General features: G+C 38.5%; 1 protein-coding gene across 1 annotated transcript; it reads left to right on the top strand.

The window, feature by feature from the left end:
- Position 1: 1 nt before the first annotated feature.
- POLR3G (RNA polymerase III subunit G) lies at positions 2–16,750 on the top strand (the record flags this gene model as incomplete). The annotated part of the gene is made up of 8 exons (XM_082301660.1): positions 2–52; positions 4,176–4,304; positions 6,200–6,380; positions 11,373–11,435; positions 12,728–12,783; positions 15,197–15,259; positions 16,100–16,225; positions 16,664–16,750. The coding sequence occupies exons 2-8, from the start codon at positions 4,185–4,187 to the stop codon at positions 16,748–16,750; spliced, it is 696 nt and encodes a 231-aa protein (XP_082157786.1). The 5' UTR covers positions 2–52; positions 4,176–4,184.
- Between the last annotated feature and the right edge of the window lie 1,857 nt (positions 16,751–18,607).

Here is an 18,607-nt window from a genome sequence, read left to right as displayed (position 1 = left end):
CGCGCGGGCCCGGCCCACTGCGGCAGCCGCGGGCGGAGCGTGGCGGCGCCAGGTGACGAGAGGGGAAGCCCGGAGGGGCCCGGGGGAGGGCTCAGCCGTGGCGTGAGGGGGCGCGTATTTAAACCCGTTTCCCCATTGAGACCAGCGGCGGAGGGGCAGGTAAGGGCGAAATGCCCTGGTCGTGTGGGGAGCGGTGGGACCCTCCAGGGGTGGCGGACGGTTAGCGAGGGGAGAGGGAAAGGAGCGGAGAGGGGTATTCTCACACGGCAGGGGTTAGTGATCCTTATGACAAGTATCTTCACGGGCGTCAGTTTAAAAAGACACTCACAAAATCTCAGTATCTAAAGTTCAGTCCTATCTTTTATATCTGCTCTTCCCTTTAGCTAATTGCACCTGCCTCTGAAAATCAAGGATCCACGATCCACAAAACACGATCAGGAGTTTTGTTGTGGGGAAAGCGTAGGATACCGAGAGCTCGTCAGAGCGCTCAGCCTCCTTAACGTCTGCTCTTGTCTCACTCACTAGCTGCCGGCAGGTGTCGGGGATGGCGATTCCACGGGCCTTTCCCTCCTGGAGCATCAGCTTCCCCTGAGCAGCTGCCCGAGAAACTGCATGCATAGGTTCGGAGGAATTTGAAAAGCTTAAATCTGAAAATCTTCTCTTTTATTAATGGCACACAAGCTACCCATAAACATGAAAATACACCCAGGTGATCCATATAGACATCCCTCCATTAGACATACCTCAAGTTGTGGTAACTGTCATGCTTGGTGACTTAGTTGTGCAACTCAACTTTTCCTTCACAATTTCTCCAATCATCTGTCACTTTGTGCTGTCAGTAAACATAAACCTTCTAAGCCAGTATACTTGAAAAAATCACAAGTTTGGGTAAAAATGTGAAGTTGAAATGCTGCTAGTTTTGAAGTTTGTTACTTTGTATCAGACTAATGCCGTTTTAAGGGAATTAACTGAGAATTAATTTTAAAACAGCTTTTTAAAAATGGACCTTCATATTCACTACATTTAATGCCTTTCCTTGCTAGCTCAACATCTCATTTAACTTTTATTTTGTTGTGTTGTTCTGCTGTTGTTTCCTTTTTTTTAACATTTAGATAATTGGGTACATTTGGGGCTTTATCTTTTATGTTCTCCATTCTGTAAGGCTCACATCTTGCTTTTCATCATGTTTTCAAAGGAATTTCTTTTTTCTTTTTCCTCTTTCCTTTTTCCTTTTTCTTTTTCCTTTTCCTTTTTCTCTTCCAGTTAATTACATGTTCAGCCTTAGCTTTTGCTTTGGGTTTTTTTTTAAATTATTTATTTTGGTCTCTGCTTATTTTTCAGACTGTATTCTGTGCTGCAGAGTGACATGGAAATATATAATGTGATTTTGTTTCATCCGAACAGAGCTTATTTCTGTTGAAAGTAGTAAGTAGGAAAAAAATTGGCATCAACTTGTTTTCTCTGGCCTTAATAAAAAGGCCATTGCTTCTGTCTGGAGAGATGTGCTCATACAGGTACAGCAATAAGTCCTGAACAAGCTGTTCGTACCAAGCAAGGTGCAGTACAGTAATCTTGCAGTTAATAGTGAGCAGCTCATGGGATTTCTGGGCTAGGACCTTGGACTGACCTCTGAGTGCTCTGGGGAAGTGAGCAGTATCACAGTGTTTCAGCTGAGCTTCTCCTGGGTCCCATTTACTGACATTTTCCTCCATTTTCACATTTTGATTTACTTGTAAACCCATGAGTTGTGCAATTCATGAGATGAAAGCTGGTATGACAGTGAAGGTGAAGAGATGTGACTGTAAATGTTTTGGAGGCTCTTTTTCTTTTATGACCTTTGTTAAATATTTTAGTTAGAGATGTAGTGGTTTGGTCCAAAATACTCATTACTGTTTACCTTCTGTGAGATAAGAATTAGGAGAAAAGCAAAGCAGGCACAAAACTTGAAAGAATATATAAAAGTTTATTAATAGACCTAAAAGAAGGGAAAAAAAATAAAATCATGCCACACCTTCAGAACACTTCTCCTCCGCCCACCTTTCTCCCTTCTCCCATTGACAATGCAAAAAGACAACCCTTGAGATGTTCAGTCTGTTTACCACTTCCATAATAACCTTGTTCAGTCCATTTAGGAAGAGGAGTCTCTCTTGCTCATACTATGGAGACACTACCACAACGAGCCAGCCGCCCGGGTTGGTTCTCTGCTCGCATGTGAGTCCCTTCCCCCCCAACTTGCAGCTTTTCCCACAACTGCTTTCGAGGGTCCAATCTTGAGCTATTGGGGTACCCTTTTAAGGTTGAGCCGTTCAGAAACAGAACTTCTCTTCACCCATCTCTGGGAGCATTTCCGTCTCTGAGAATAGAGGCCCTCCTCCTTTCCTTGGAGAAAAAGAGCATCTTCATCTCTAGGACTATCGCTGGGAGTCTCTCTAGGAACAGAGGTCTCCTCCTTCCAGTTGGAGCAAGAGTCCTCACCGCTTCCATCTCTCCCTGTTCAAATGTCTCTTCAAATCACAGCTGCTTCAGCATTTGCTTGTTTTCAGCATAGGTGCTTTTGCTCACAAGTACAAGTTGAATGCCCCACCCGCCATGCTTCATGAAATTGCAGTGGGTATTCTGATATATCATAGTCCATCACCACCATAGCTTTACAACAGAATTTCAGCTTTAAGCATCTCCTTTTTCTCCTCCCTCAGGTTTTCAGCTCTTCACAGCACTAAAAAGGTTAATCTCACCTATGCCTTGCAGCTGGAATGTCGCTTCTTGCTGTTGGCCACATGATCTTTGCAGCTTCAGCTGAATTCTTCCGGCAGAACTGGAGAGGGGGAGCTGCCCGTCTGCACATAGCAGGGCTGGGGGGGGGGAGGGGGGGGGGAGGGCTGTGGGTGGAACAGGGCCCATTAGCTCCAGGATGGCTGTGCCCCAGCCTGGCCCAGCCTGGCCTGGCCCGAGCAGGGCCTGGCCTGGGGCTGGTAGGCCCCGTACAGGCCCTGCAGCTACCTGTCCCAGCGCCGGAAATGAGACAGAGCTCCCCTGGGCTTTGTCCATTCTTAAATGTGGACCACAGAGGCGGTCAGTTTTTTAAGTGGCTTAAAAAATTGTCATTATTCAAACTAACCAGCTGATAGGTTCTGTTAGGTCATAGAGGAAGCTGTAAGCACCTCTTTGCAAGAACATCACTTCTGGGACTATGCTTGCTAAGCCATGACAAGAAAAAACCTCCTTTTTTTCAGGAGTCGGCTTGCAGTCCTGCTGGAGTCTTTTCATGCCTTTTCATTATCTTAAACCTCTTTGCCTGTGTCACTTTGTCAGGATCCAAAAATAGTTACTAAGGTAAAGGACAAAAAATACTCAGGATGAAGAAGTCATGAAAGACAAACACAAACTGGTCTTCAGAGAAAAGTTCAAAAAAATTGCTGACTTCGGCGGGGGAATACATGCAGACAATCAATGTGATTGATAAAGCAAGCTTCGTTTATTAGCAATACAGAGGCACTTATATAGTATTGAGTGTACATGCTTATCAGTTCTTAATTGGTTGAAACTTACAAAAGCTCATTCTTACTTCTACATAATTGGGTTAGATAAAAGACTACATTTGGCAAGCTTCTATTATTTATGTTTTGACTTGAGAAATCAAAGTTCTCTTCCCTTCTCATGGTCAGTACATCTTATCAGCACAGCACTGTACCTCCTTAAAACTCCCTTTTGGTTCTCAGGCCTGTTTCTCACACAGGCATTTTCTCATGCAAACATTTTCTCATGCAGGCCTTTGCTTGTACAGTTCTTTTATTGATCTGTCTTTATCAATGATCCATGTCCCTGATCCTCTAACCATTCTCCAACACAAAAACACTATAATGTAGTCACAGAAAATTCAGGGTTCATAAACATTTTTTCCCTCATTGTTTCTGTTTTTTCTGGTTGAACTCAATACAGTGCATCTAAGGTTTAGAAGAAAATGACATAAGGGAATGATGCTGATTTTATTCATGTACCAAATTTATAGTCTGTGGAAGAATCTAAGATGGACATTGAAAATGTCTTGCTATATAAAAATTACCTTTGGTTTTAAAGTGACTGTAATCTTTGTTAGGCACTAACTTTCTTGGTAATATATACATGAATTTGAAACATGTAAGGAAAATAAATCTTTAAAAATCTGATATTTTCAGTGCATCCAAATGGCTGAGTCAGGTAGAGGAGGAGGATGTGCTTCATTTACCTTCAGCATTGAGGCTATTTGCTGTGGTAAAGATGCAGCTCTACCTGATGTCATCTGTAAGCCTCCACCACGATTTCCAGTAAGTACAGCCAGTATCTTGGAGCACACTCTGTGTTCAGGTAAAGTGTGTTCATGCTCATGTTTAGGTAATGTAATGAAATATATGAAAAATCCTAAGAACTTTGGATTTTATAATAATAAAAGTCACCATTTTTCTTACCCCTTTGCTAACTGTCATATCCCGTATTTAACTAGATTGCTTGCAAGGTGTTAGTGTGTTGAAGTTCTCATCATGATTTGGTTTTCTGGACATTACAAGAATGGAAACACTGGATACTTGAGTCTGAAATGAGTTTACATTAATCTTTGAAGGTATAAATGGATTTGCTGATTTTAGAAAATTCGTATTTATGCAAACATGTAAGATTGTGTATGGTTGTCCTGTACCTCAGAAGGCAGCATTTGAAAATAACTGAAAGATACTTTTTGTAATTAAGGGAGCTTAATTGAGACTTGGCATTTAGGATGTATTTGAAAATCAAAGGGGAATAAAGACCATTTTTTGACTGTGTTTTGATGTGCAAGGAAGCTTTTGACTTACTGAATCATATATTATTCATCCTCTTAGTCCAGCATTGCAATTAAGATGTGTGATTTCATATAACTAAGTAATCTGTAACTGTTTCTTATGTGAATGTTGCAGGCTGCTTGGTAGCACAGTTCTGTGCCATCTGAATTCTGTATACACTGCAGCTTTTGAGGTACAGTCAGCCTTACAGGAGAATTACTAGCCCCAGTATATTTAATGTCACCCATGGAGAAGTTAGAAAAGCTTTCTTCCTTATGTGAATAAAATTTCAGAACCAAGTTGAAGTTCTCAGGGGAAATATGATGCCATTCAGGAAAATCAGAGTTAACCCACTTGTATAAATAGAGTCAATGAAAAATTCAAGTGTTAGGTTTAATGACTGGATAATGACCAAAAGTATGTTATAGCTTTGACTAACTTACAGTGAAATTATTTGAAGCAGTGAATTATTGCCATTGCATATTTTTATTAGACACATTCTGAGTTTACACAAATTTTGTCTAAATGCACTTAGAAACCCAATTAAGGAGCATCAGCTTACCATCAGCAACATTAAGTGATTTAAAGTGTTGGCCAACAACCAAATATAGCTGGAAGCAGTAAGCTCCTTTTATTGTCCAGATCTGGGACTTGTGATAGCACTTCACGCTTTGCAACGTACCACTCAGGTATTGATTGAGCACCATTCATCACATGAGAGGAACAACGTCAGTTCTGTAATTCTGGCTGTAGTAGTCTGGATATTTTAAAAACTGTTTCTGCATATTTCTCTTTCTCAATTTCAAGATTCAAGTTAAACAAAAGACCCCAACAACAAACCCCAAGAAAACCCACTAAAAAGCTCCCACAAACCTCAAAAATCCAACCTTTAACAATTCTTTTAAAGTAGAAACTGAATTTTTTGAGGGCCTGGTTTTATGACAACACAACCTGTTTCCATGAATATGGTCATGGAAAGGGTGCCCGTGTTATTCAGGTATCATACTTAATGTAGCTATTACGCTATCTTAGAAGAGGTTAAGGCCATCACTACTCTGAAGAGAGAAGGAATGGTTTCTGAGTAAGTTAGGTTGGTGAGAATAACTAATTTTGGCAATTAAGAGTTTAGGATTACTATAAATGACTATTTAACAGTTTTATTATATTTTTTCCTTGATTTTGTGATACATTCTTGCAGAAAGGTACAGTGAAGTTATAAAAGGTATAAATTTGGATGTAAACACAGTTACTATGCATGTCAAAATGCAATGAAGTGTACTTGAGAAGTAATATAGTGCATTTTTGCACTCTTTTTTTATTAGCTATGTTTCTTGTAGCTTTTATTAGTGTACCTGTATATTTGGTGGATATCAGGACCTTATAAATATCAAACACAATTCTTACAGAGTACAGAAAATAAGCCAGTGCCTCTGAAAACAGGAGAAGATGAAGATTACATGTTGGCCTTAAAACAAGATCTTAGAGGAACTATGAAAATGCCATACTTTTTGGCAGTAGAAGACAAACATCAAGGCTTGTTTATGTGCCTTTTATTTTTATTTATATCTTTATTATTATTCTGTGAAGGCTGATGTAGTGAAAAGCACGTGTTGAAGATGAGTTTCATACTGATAATGAGGAAGTAAAAATGGCAGCTTAAAATAACGGAATTTTTCTGCTTTTACACTTATTCAAGTGCTGTAACTGGAAAGCAGCTGTGTGGAAAAGAGAGGTATCGAACATCTATTCCATTTGGTATACAGTAAGAAACATATAGACCATCTACATGCAGTCTTTTCAATTATATGCCAGCCAATACAAGCCAATTTGGCATTTCTGTGTTACAAAACCCTAAAATTTTTCATCAGAGCAAAGACATTTGTATTAAATACTAGTGTTGAATTCAGCTTTCATTGAAATAGTGTAAAGACATACTGAAAATAATATTATATTTAATAGATGGACATTGTAAAAGGTAGTTAGCTTTTTTCCCCCTAAGTCCATTCAGGAAATATTGGTAAGTGTTACTGACAAGTCCCTTGAAATATGAAGATTGACGTGAGGATAAGTGATTTATTGAACTTTTTATCAGAAGTAGAGCTGGATTAGAAGCCAAATCTTGATCTTATTCTGTGGGACCTAAGATTTTCTTTTGCTTACACATAACTAAAAATTAATTGCTTTGTTATTGTTTGATAACAATAAATGCTGGAGTAATACTTGACATCCAGTCATACATCATTGATACTGTTAAAATTCAAGCTTCCTGGTCAGAAAACTGAGCTAGAGGAGCTAGTGGGAAAGAAGGAATGTGAAAGACTAATAAGAAAGACTTACATGTCTGTTTACCATACTTTGAGGGTATTGTAAATCTAGAAGTCACTGGACGTTTTTACTGTGAGGAGTGCTTATTTTCATTCATGATTTTTTGCCTAGTTTTATCAGCTGCTGAATCCTTATTCTAAATGTTATAAATGGCAAGGGCTATTACAGCTTTGTAAAAGCATTTAAAAAATCTGAATTGGATAAACAGTGGATAATCTTTTCCTTCCTATCTTGTGCTGATTTTGAATAATGAGAGGTGACTTAAACTCTAAAATGTAAGGTGTCATTTCCACCCAAAACCCATCAGAATATTATCTGGCTAAATATTCATGATATTGATAATGTATAGGTTCATAGTCCAATTCCCTCAGAATTTTTGGTAATTTCTGTTCATGGTGTAATGGTGAATTCTAGATGTTTTTGAAACTGTATGCAATTTTTTTTATGAGGCTTTGAATTCAACACACATTATTGTCCAATTGTTCATGTACTAAAGCCATGTATAAAATGGAGCAGCACTCTGCAGTGCAAGCAGTGAACACACTGCCAGCCAGATGTTGTGGCTCACAAAAGACAGGGTATTTCCCCTGATTTACAGCTGGAGCCCAGGCGGTGTAACCAGGTAAAACTGAGGCAAGAATAGATCTGATCCTTATTGCTGGATCCCTTTATGATGATAGAAGAATTTTGAATTACTCCTTTATCATATGTTGTCTTTCATCTTCTGAGTAAACAGATATCAGTGTCTTTGGATTCTCATCTCACTAGAGGCTTTCTGTGCTCTTGATCTTTGTCAGGCTTGAAGTTTGCTATTCCTGTTAGAGGCACAAAAAAGGAAACTACCGTGTCTGAGAGCCAGCCAGGGTTATTTCCAGTGAACCAGCTGTTTTATGAGAAAATGTTATCTCTCTTTTCCAGCTTTACCTTATGTGATCATTCTTACTGTTCACCTCAATATTATCTTTGTTCCTGCAACCTTCTTTCTGAGATGGAGAGATCTCTCCTGACACAGCCCGCTGTGTTGGCCGAGGGAATTGGTGCTGTGTCTTCCCCGAGCATCCTTGAGGAGTCCGGCACTCTCAGGGAGGCCAGTCCTCATTGGAGACACCCAGGAGGAGCTCTGGAGCCTCCATGCAAACACCCACAACTACTAGTGTGATTGAGAGCACATCACACACACAGGCACCCCAAAGTCGTTGACCGCGGATGAAGGAGCTGAGTGGGGTCCTCCGTAGGGTTGTCCACAGGTTTTTTCTGGGAAGGATCGAGGAACGAAAGACCAAGATAGTGGAGGGTCCAGAGGTTTTATAGAGGGATGAAAAACCAATCAGGAGAGAGCTGTGGGGGGCACAGACTGGAAACCGATAAACCAATGGGATGGGAGAGGGGAGGGACAAAGGAGACGGGGACCAATGGGGCATTGAAGAACGGGGAACATTCTAGAACTTACACTTATTAAACCGGCAACATACATATTAAAAGCGACATCCATAGAAAGGGGTGGAGGGCCAGCGGGCCAACCAGAAATCATTGATTTGCCTAGAAAAACAAAGGCTTGTGGGAGCTCGCTGTAAGCTCGAGGGAGATGTTAGACCTCAGAGCCGGCCCACCACAAGTTTAAGGCTGCACTTGGGCCTTGTGGCTCTCCAACCACCCCAGCAGCAGCCACAACTGCCGCAACACTCTCTTTGCTGCTGAGTGTATTCCTTAGTAGAACTGCCCGTTTTGAAAGCTGTTTTTTTCCTACCAAAATTAGCAGTTGCAGGGGAAGCAGGTAGACAGCCACTTTATATATTCAAATAATGCTTCAAATGTTCTCATCACCTCTGCAAGGGTAAGTTGGTAAATTGAGGTATCTTTTTACTGAATCTTTAGTTGTTCAAAACTGCCACACCTGAGGGGTGGGGTTATAATTGCATCACTGATGGTCTGCAATTTAAAAAGCTTGTTTTTATCTCAGTTGCAGTGTGCAGTCTTCTCTGGGACTGCATTCTGTGGGAAAAGTGGTCTAGCTTTAAGAAAACTGCAGAGTAGATTATTCTTAATGGATCTTTTCTGTTACCTGGTTTACAAAACATCTTGTAAAACTAAGAGGGCATTATGGGGTGGACTGTAAGCAGGAACTTCATGAATTGTCTTTGCTACAAGAGTGAATGGATTGTTATAACACCTCAGAACAACGTATGTGAGCCAAGTGGTCTTTTGAAGTGTGAGAAGGGAAACATTTTGGATGTAGCTGTCTCTTTCATTATTCAGGTAGTAAATGAAAGCTGTATCTTATTCTGGAAATGTTGATGTGTTAATGTGCCATATAGCATAGATTTCCATAATTCATTTAAATGCTAATTTTGAGTGTATAGCAGGCATTTTCTATGGAAAGTTCTTTTTTTTTCCTTACTATATAAGTTATGAATTACTCATATTTTTCCTGTAGGTACTACATCTGCCAAGACTGGGTGATTTGCCACTCACAGCTAATGAGCTAATTCCAAACCACTGCCAATGTGGCAGAGTCAGTCAATGTATTTTTTTACTGACGGCATCAGCAATTATTTCTTCACTAAAGAGCCTTGATCTCAATCAAAACTACTAGTTTCTTTTCCTCTTATTGCTGATAGTTTTCTACAACATCTATGAATGTGGCTTGAGACACTTATTTTAAATGTAGACGCTTTGTTGCAAAATTTTGAGAAGGTTCTGTTTGCCTTCATAATAGCTAAGTTTAAAATTTAGCTTCATTTATGATGTCTTCTTTTTCCTTGGTGAGTACACACCTGAAGGATAGGATGCCATACAGAGAGACCTGGACAGACTGGAGAAGTGGGTGCACGGGAATCTCATGTTGTTTAATAACCTGGGTTGGGCCACTGCCAGCAGGTTGAGGGAGGGGATTCAGCCCCTCTTCCACACTCTGGTGGGACCCCACCTGCAGTTCTGCATAAGCTGTGGGGTCCCAGCACAGGAAGAAGAGAGACCTGTTGGAACAAGTCCAGAGGAGGCCACCAAGTTGATCAGAGGGATGGAGAACCTCTCCTATGAGGAGAGAGTGACAGAATTTGGGTTATTCAGCCTGGAAAAGAGAAGGCTTCAGGCTGACCTAATTGCAGCCTTTCAGTATCTGAAGGGAACTTGCACAGGAAAGATGGGGCCAAGAACATGTAGTGACAGGACAGGAAATGAAAAAATTGAAAGAGTAAGTTTAGATTAGGCATTAGGAAAAAATTCTTTACTGTGAGGGTGTTGAGACACTGGCACAAGTTGCTCAGGGAAGGTGCGGCTGCCCCATCTCTGGAGGTGTTCAAGGCCAGGTTGGATGGGGCTTTGAGTAACCTGATCTAGTGAAAGGTGTCCCTGCCCATGGCAGTGGGGCTGGAATGAGATGATGTGTAAGGTCCCTTCCAACCCAAACTCTTCTGTGATTCTATGAGTCTGTGATTGTATTCTAGAAGTCTTTGATTCTAAAGGTCAAAGTCTGTCTTGTTACTATTTTTTGGTATCATATCTGCAAATATTATCCCTAATTGGCTTAATAGTGCAATCAGATTCAGTAATTTTGCATGAAGTGGATTTTGCAGTTGCATATGGTAATTTGGCAAGAAAAAATTAGACTGATTTAAAAATACTAAAGTTTTGGTATTGCTGTTGGCATTAGAGATTGTACATAAAAGGTTATTCAGTATAAATGGATGTACTTACACTGTATAACTACTGTATTATTTACAGTGCGTTTCTCAATTTAATTCTTGTGCCTGGAAGAAGGTTAAATGGATTAAAGTGTTTGGCTGCTGTTTTGGATAGAATGCAAAGCTTTACTATTACATTGTACTGGAAGTCTTGGGAGCTGATGATCAGACTGAGACACAGCCTTTTGAGACCTGGGAATACTGGTTACTCTTTATGGTTAACATAGTGAAGTTAAATGTTACTCACTGGTTTTGTAGTAAAGGTTTGATTGCGAAACTCTTGAATAGAGAATTAGTGTTACATTTGATGTTTCAACCTAGTTTTCCAGTTTCTTGAATAAATCTGCATTTAACAATTTCATGCTTTTCAAGGACAAAAGAACAAATTTGGAGTATTGAGTGGTTTTGGTTTGTTTTGGGGTATTTTTTTTTACTGTCTGACAACAGGAAAGTGTTCACTGGGGATTAGAAAAATACACTATATGTTTAGTTACTTGAAAATATCAAGGACTGTGTCTGGATTGCCATTTAACTAGGTGAACTGAATAACACTTTGTATCCTTCTCTACAGCAATTGAGAGATTCAGTCAAAAGGACCAGGACAATGAAAAAGAGCAGGAAACATGGACACCAGGTAATATCTGAGGTTATCAAAGGCTAATTTTCTATGAGCCTGTGAAATGTTCTGCTCTTAAATGTTTGATTCACTATTTTTCAAGGAATAAAAAGTATGAAATCCTTACCAAGTCATGTATTCCTTCCAACCCTGTATTGTTGAGAGGTATTGTTCTTTGCATGATTTCAGATCAAGGTAAGTATTGTTTTGTCAAAAAAAAAAAAAAAAGGAAATATTCTGATTTTATTTATTTACTCAGTTGTAGCCACTGATTTCCAGCACAAATGCAAACTTAAGTACTCACTCCTGCTCTCCTTTTTCCTTACTCGCTGCACAGATAACAGTTTTGAACTGGGAGCAAACACTGATGTTACTAAAAATACCCCAACCTGATGTCTGTCATGGGCAGCTGTATTTTATAATATTAGCCTTCCCCAACGATATCTTTATAGCTCACTACTGCAAATTTCATTACACGATAGTTTAGTAAGTTGAAGAGCTCAAGGGCCACTGGAATGGTTGAACTTTGTCTCCTTGGAATAGAAGCCAGTTATTATGTGGGTGAAATGGCAATGCTGACTTCTGTCCTCAATTTAAATTACAGCTAGAATTCCTGTTACGCTAAAACGTTTTGGCATGCATATAAATAAGATCAAGCACAGACGGGGTCCCTTCCTTTCCCTGGTGGCAGGGGAAGGATTACTGCTGTAAATCATCATTTCTCTATACTAAAGCTATTTTCTGTACAAATTGGAGAAGACTCCCAAGAGAGATGAAACCAAAGAAGGCAAACAAAAAAGGTATGTTACATATTTTAAGAAGCAAATATTACATAGTAGTTGACAGATAAAAGCCATACCTGGAGGTGGTTAGAGGAAAAATATGCTAGAAATGTTCATCAGTTTATATAATTAAGGGGTTTTGGCAGATTTTTTTCTAAATATTTTATTAGCGTGCTTGTCTTTTGTGGGTTTTGCTTTGCTTCTGTAGCATGTTTTAACTTACTGGAACAGATTTATCTTCCTTTTTTCTGCCTTTTGTATTGATGCACCATATTAACATACAAGATATGTAACAGTGAAAAATTAAAACCCTACAAATCTTTTTGTTTTGAAAGCTCATATCATTAATCAGCACTCATCCTTCTACTCAATAGTAACTGGCTGTTCAGATTTCCTTTATATTTTGGGTTTCTCAGTTTTCTTGTTTATGATTCGGTTAAGTTTTGCATTTTTTTAAACCTTTCATATGTCATTTAATGTAGATTATTTTCTGTTTTCCCTGGTTTTACTTTTTTGTTTTCTTTTCAGCTTTCTTCTGCAGAATTGTGAACCAGATCCTTCAAAAGCAGTTGGTGGTGGTATTGGTAGTTCTTACAGGAAAACAGATTTTTATTACACAGCATCATTTGTTTTTCAGAGTGTTTCCTAGTGTGCATGACTTATTTCTCTGTAGAAGTCTGTTGTTCAGATTATGTGAAATAACACTTAGGCCTCCTGTGTTTAGCTATCTGTTTATATATAATTGCTTGCCTTCTTGTTCTTCGTCTCCAAGTCCCTCATGTGTCATTTTTCAGTTGACAGATAAAACGGAAAAAGGAATGGGAACGTGTGTAGTCATAGAGACTGGATCAGCTGGAATCTTTGCTCCTTTTTAGAGCATCTTTGAAAAGCATGGTACTGAAGGTAGACTGTAAGGTTCAACTGAAAACAAAATATTTATTTGCAAATTCTCCAAAGGTGGCACCAGAATATACCTGGGGTTTTATTCCAAAAGAAGAAACCACGGACTTTTATAAGCCTATGCACAATAGTTATCTCGCCAAGATCCAATGAAATAATAAATGAAAATTATTATTCCTTCTTAAAATAAGGTAATGATTATCATAAAAAGAGAATCACTGCTCACTGGGGGAATTAATACCAGTTTTTCTACTGGCTCTTAAAAGTACATTCTGCTACATGTTATAGTGGCAAAGATCAGCTGACCATCAGAATTTGATTGGATTAAAAAATAGGTTCCCCTAAAAGCAAAACCTATGTGGGATTAAGGGTTTTTTGTGGACTCCTGATGATGCATTTAGGGGTTTTTTTTGTGGAATCCTGATGATACAGTTATGAGTCAGGAAGTTTGTACATAGCAGATCAGTGACCCATTAGAGCTCCTGGTATGTATCTTTGTTGTATTTTGAGGACAGGTGACTTAGGTGACACTTTAACCATGGTGGAACAAAGGTGAACAAATAACAGAATTTGCACAGAAATTCAAACCAGGTTCCTACTGTTCTCACTTTGTAGCTTGCAGGAGTGGTTTTGGAATCAGTACAGTTCCATGCACAGCGACAGCTTTACTTTTACACACCTCCCCTCCCTCTTTCTGGTTTCCCTGAATATTTTAATGGAAGACCTGATCACCTGCCTTCTCAGTGGCAAAACTTTGGATAGAATTCCGCATCTCTCTCACACTGACCCTGGGCTGTGAAATGCCATATCCTAGATAGCAGCAGTGCCTGCTGAAAAAATAAAATAAATACATAAATAAAGAAATATGTCATCTGGGTTCAGTTGACATTGTAGGCCAGCCATATGCATATGTGTATAGCACTCAGACATATGCATTTTAGCCCAAGTACTGCGAGACCAGGTATTTGGGAATCAAATTAGATTAGACTGTATTCCATTGCACCTCTAAGGGATATAATGTAGGGAGCTATTTTCCTTAAAGTGCTAACAATGGGTCAGTGTCTCTTAATTTTATAAGGGCCAAAGATGCCCAGTTTTTAGAGACAAATCTCACATGTTTGCTCTATATCCATTATTTGTAAAAGCTTGCAGGAGTTTGTGCAGGGATGATTAATTCTGAATTGCACTTTCCACTTGTTTTCCTTAAAAGCCTACTTCATTCTGGATGTGTTTGCTTTGATGCTGTTCATATTTTTACAAAACAGCTTGACTTCCCTCAGCTCTTTGCAGTGCTTTAGTCATATAATTCTTTCCTAGGCAAAACACTGGAATAAACTCAATGTTATTTATGACAAATGCTTTTGACAAAATACAGTTGTTTTCTCAGCAGTTCTCAGTATTCTGCTTCCTTGAGTATTAGGCTGATATTTGGGCAACTTTGGTTTAGGGTGCTTCCATCCAGGTAACTCTTACATGGGTATATGGAATGCTATTTTTGACCTTTGCTCCACCATGTAGTTAATTAGGGAGTGACTTGATAAAGATTATGTCCATGAATCAGGGGACTAAGGAGAAATACACAACACAGAATCATTAGATGAGAGCCAGCTGTCATCTAAAAGCCATGCAGCTATTGTAATCATGCCTTTTGTTAGAGGCAATGAACTTCTGCCATTTTTTTACATCTACTTGTCTGAAGCACCCACCTGTCATTAATGTCTTGTATAAATTAGTAACAATGAGTTTTTATCTTTTCAAGATGATGAAACATGTGAGATTTTGTTCTAGTTTCTTAACATATTTTAAGTATATAGGTGACTAGGATTTTGTGAAGCTGAATGTTGTACTTCAGCCCAGCCTTTCGTCAACTACTTGTTCAAACTGAATTTCAGACTGGCCTTCTAGGCATCTCTTACATAAATCAGGCATTTACATCTCTATGCATGATGTACCTCAAAGTCCAAGGTAATTTTAATACAGAAAGTATGGAATTTCCCTGGCATATTCAGGATGTATTTGCTCTTAACTAAAACAAGAGGATTCATCTTTTTCACATTAAAAAAAATAACAGTGATATATTTTATTTCACCAGGTGCAAAAACAAAAAAGGCAAAAATCTCTGATCCTAAAAGTAATCTGGTTGTGATTAAAAAAATTGAGGTAAGATGTGGCATATGATGTGCATTATATTTCTAAATTTTTCAGTAGAAATTGAAGGAAAATGAAAGCTAGTATGTTTCTTGGTATAAATGAAATACCCAGCACAGCCTTTTTCTGGTCTTGTCTTGTTACTCTGACAGACAACTGTTCTGCAGCGTGGTGGTGTGAGGGTTAGGGTAAGGATAGAGCCTGGCTGTGGAGAAATGACTTTCTTTGCTCTTGTTTGTACCTGAATGCAACAACCAGTTGGTCTTCACTGGGTAGCAATACAGTGTAATGTTAACAGTAGAGCTACAGGAGGAGGAATGTGTGCCAGTGCTTTTAAATCTGTTGCTGTTTCACCAATCTACTGATGTTGGAACTTAAACAATTTAGTAAGTTGAGAAGGAAGAAACATAGAGAAGCTTAGGAAGTGACCTCTGTTTTGTAGAAAATTACTCACCATATCTCAGTGGGAACCTTAAAAGTGAAACAGCTTTGCATTTTTTCTCCTGATGATCTACCAGTTGTTTGATGAAATTATTACATACAGTATATCATATTGCTTTATCAAGTATGACATGGCCTTCCGTCAACTGTTCTAACAGTGCATGGTAAAGAGAAATCATCATCTCAGTTTATTACACAAGACATACTTTTTTACGGCTGATGCTAGACCTAGTAAGTCCTTATTAAGTTCTTGTGCTTTACATAGTTTTGGTTTAAATATTGACAGACATTTGCACAGCACTGTTACACAAAGTGTCTTGCTGTTAACTGCAGCTTAACTCTTCGGCAGTATGGAGGATATGCTGTTTCTGTAACGTGGGATTACCTTGTAAAGAGATTGCCTTGTGACAGGAGCTAGAAAAGAAGGATGAGGAAGAAGAAAAATCCAAAGATGAGAAAGATGGAACAGAAGATAAAGAAGGTGAAGATGATGAAGCAGAAGAACCAGAGGAATATGATGAAGAAGAGTATGAAGAAGTATAATGTTAGTTTTCCTATTTACAGAGTCAGATCCTGGTCACTGATAGTGTGTTGGCTGACAAAGAAACGTCCCTAGCTCCCAGTAAGGGAGAATTGTTGTGGGAGAAATTATTACATTCATTATTTTTGTTGTACTACATTGTATTGTAAATTTAAGTGAGTGTTTTAGACTTGTTACTCACAAAGAGCTCTGGAAAAAAAGATCAAGAACACAAGAATGTGTTCTGACACAATCAATATATACTCCTTTGCAGCACTAAAAGTGCTGCCTCTTGTTTTATATATATCAGAACTTCATTACAGGATTTTCCTTCTTCATTCCCAAGAAACTATTACTGTTTTAAAGTGTGGATGCTCAAGTGCAGTTTAAATTATGTTTCTTCTATAAATTGTCTTCTCCAGAATTGCAGTGATTTTTTTTTTCCATTGGTTTAAGAAAATGACTACATTTCTTCCTATTTTGAAGACGGAGATGACTTTGGAGCTGTCAGTGATGACAATATGGATGAAGCAACATACTAACTGTTGTTTCTACATGTTACACTGTTCAAACCTTACGCTACTACTACAGAAGCAGAATTCTGGAGGTAGACTGGGTATCAATACACCTAATGCTTTAGCTCTGCTGGTTTTAAGCAGACTCTCCAAAACCACACTGGAGTTTAATTGTACCGTGCTGTAAAAGAGGATAGGGAATCCTTTGTTAAGTTCTTTAGCCAAGTGTTTTGCAGACATGCCTTTTTAAGGCATTCTGGAATGGCAGCTGATGGAGTAAGCTTTATGCCATTGTGTTTCCTCTGCACAGTAAAAGAACATAGGCATTTTACTTGAAATTGTGTCTCAATTTGCACTAGTCAATTCTGTGCCTCAACAGTCAACTCTTGAAACAAATAATGAAATTCTTGATGACCACAGTAAAAAAAAGACATAAGCTGCTCATTGGCAGTTGACTCCTCTGAAGAACTTAATGTAACTTCTGAGTTCCGGTGACTGAAAATAATTGACAACTCTGCACTTTAACATAAACTGACTTGGAAGGACCTCAGTAATGTAGACAAGCAACATGACAGTAATTTGAAGAACTGTTAAGTCTAGTTAGAACACATTGCCTTTAGTATTTTGGTAAAAAGGAACACACAAAAATATATTACTTTTATGAATCAGCATAAATCATAATTAAGGATAACTTGGCTTAGAAAGACTATATGGCAGAATTTAAGAAATTATGGAATCCTGGTTTACACCAGTACACTCATTAGTGATGAAAATTTCAGCCCTTAGCTTCAGTTTCTCCACTTGTTAGGGCAATACTTTATCTCACAGAGCTGTTAAGTGAGCTGGCAGATGATCGTTATCTATGCAATTGTTGATGTACTTGTTTACTTTTCTACAGAACAAACTAGACAGAAACAGACAACAAATCAGTAAGAAATAAACCACAAAATGGAGAAAAGGAATGTGGTGAAGTATTTTAGTGCATTACGTTTTAGTTAGAAAAAACAAGAGAATGCTGAGAAAAGCAAAACCTGAATGTTTGGGAACATCCTTTTTTTATTTAAGAACCAACAGCTGAAGTGTTGAAAACTTACTACTGAGATTAGATACTTGAAGAACACTGTCACAGCACATTCTCTGTATCTTACTGTCTTTTGATGGTAAAAAATACTATTTTTCAGTGTTATTACATTATTACTGATCAGGGGGTTTTTTGTTGGTTGGTTTTGAGTTGTGTTTTATTTTCTTAAAAAAAGTATTTCACCTCATTGGTGACTGGGAAACAGTTCTGCATTATTCTGTGAACTTCTGTATGCAGTAAGAATTCGGTCCTTAAGGTGTAATTTTCAAGTGTTCTGATAAAATACCTATCATATGTAAAGGAAATGAAACTAAAATGCTGTGCAGGTTACACCTCAGAGGTGTTAAAAAACTGTTAAAAATAACATTTTTATTTTGAAGTGCTGTTGACTACAATGTGTAATAAACATTCAGCTCCATTGCACAGGCAATGTATTCTGCCAGTTAATCATACACGTAAGCAGCTGTTTCTTGAATGGGTGTGCCTGTTTCTTGTGTGTGATATACAAAACACAGAAGATGTGAATGAGGCAAGCATGCTGAAAATTAAATTTGCTTGCTGTGACTGTAACTAGCTCTTCTCCCCATGCAAGGTGAATGGTGAGACTCCTTGCCTCCTAACACAAGAAATGCAAATAGATGGCTTTTGTCAAAGACGGAACTATAAAACTAACCCTAGAAAAGAGTTACTCCATGCGTAACAATTTGTTGACAAGTTGTGGCTTGCCTGAACAAGTACAATACCTTATTCTGTAACAGACAGTAATTCTTGAGGACCAATTACTTTTTCCATTAATCATTCTG

This window comes from Coloeus monedula, assembly GCF_965178545.1.
Source record: "Coloeus monedula genome assembly, chromosome: Z".
Classification (NCBI taxonomy): Eukaryota; Metazoa; Chordata; class Aves; order Passeriformes; family Corvidae; genus Coloeus; species Coloeus monedula.
The sequence above is the reverse complement of the archived record's forward strand: the minus strand, read 5'-3'. Positions and strand labels throughout refer to the sequence as shown.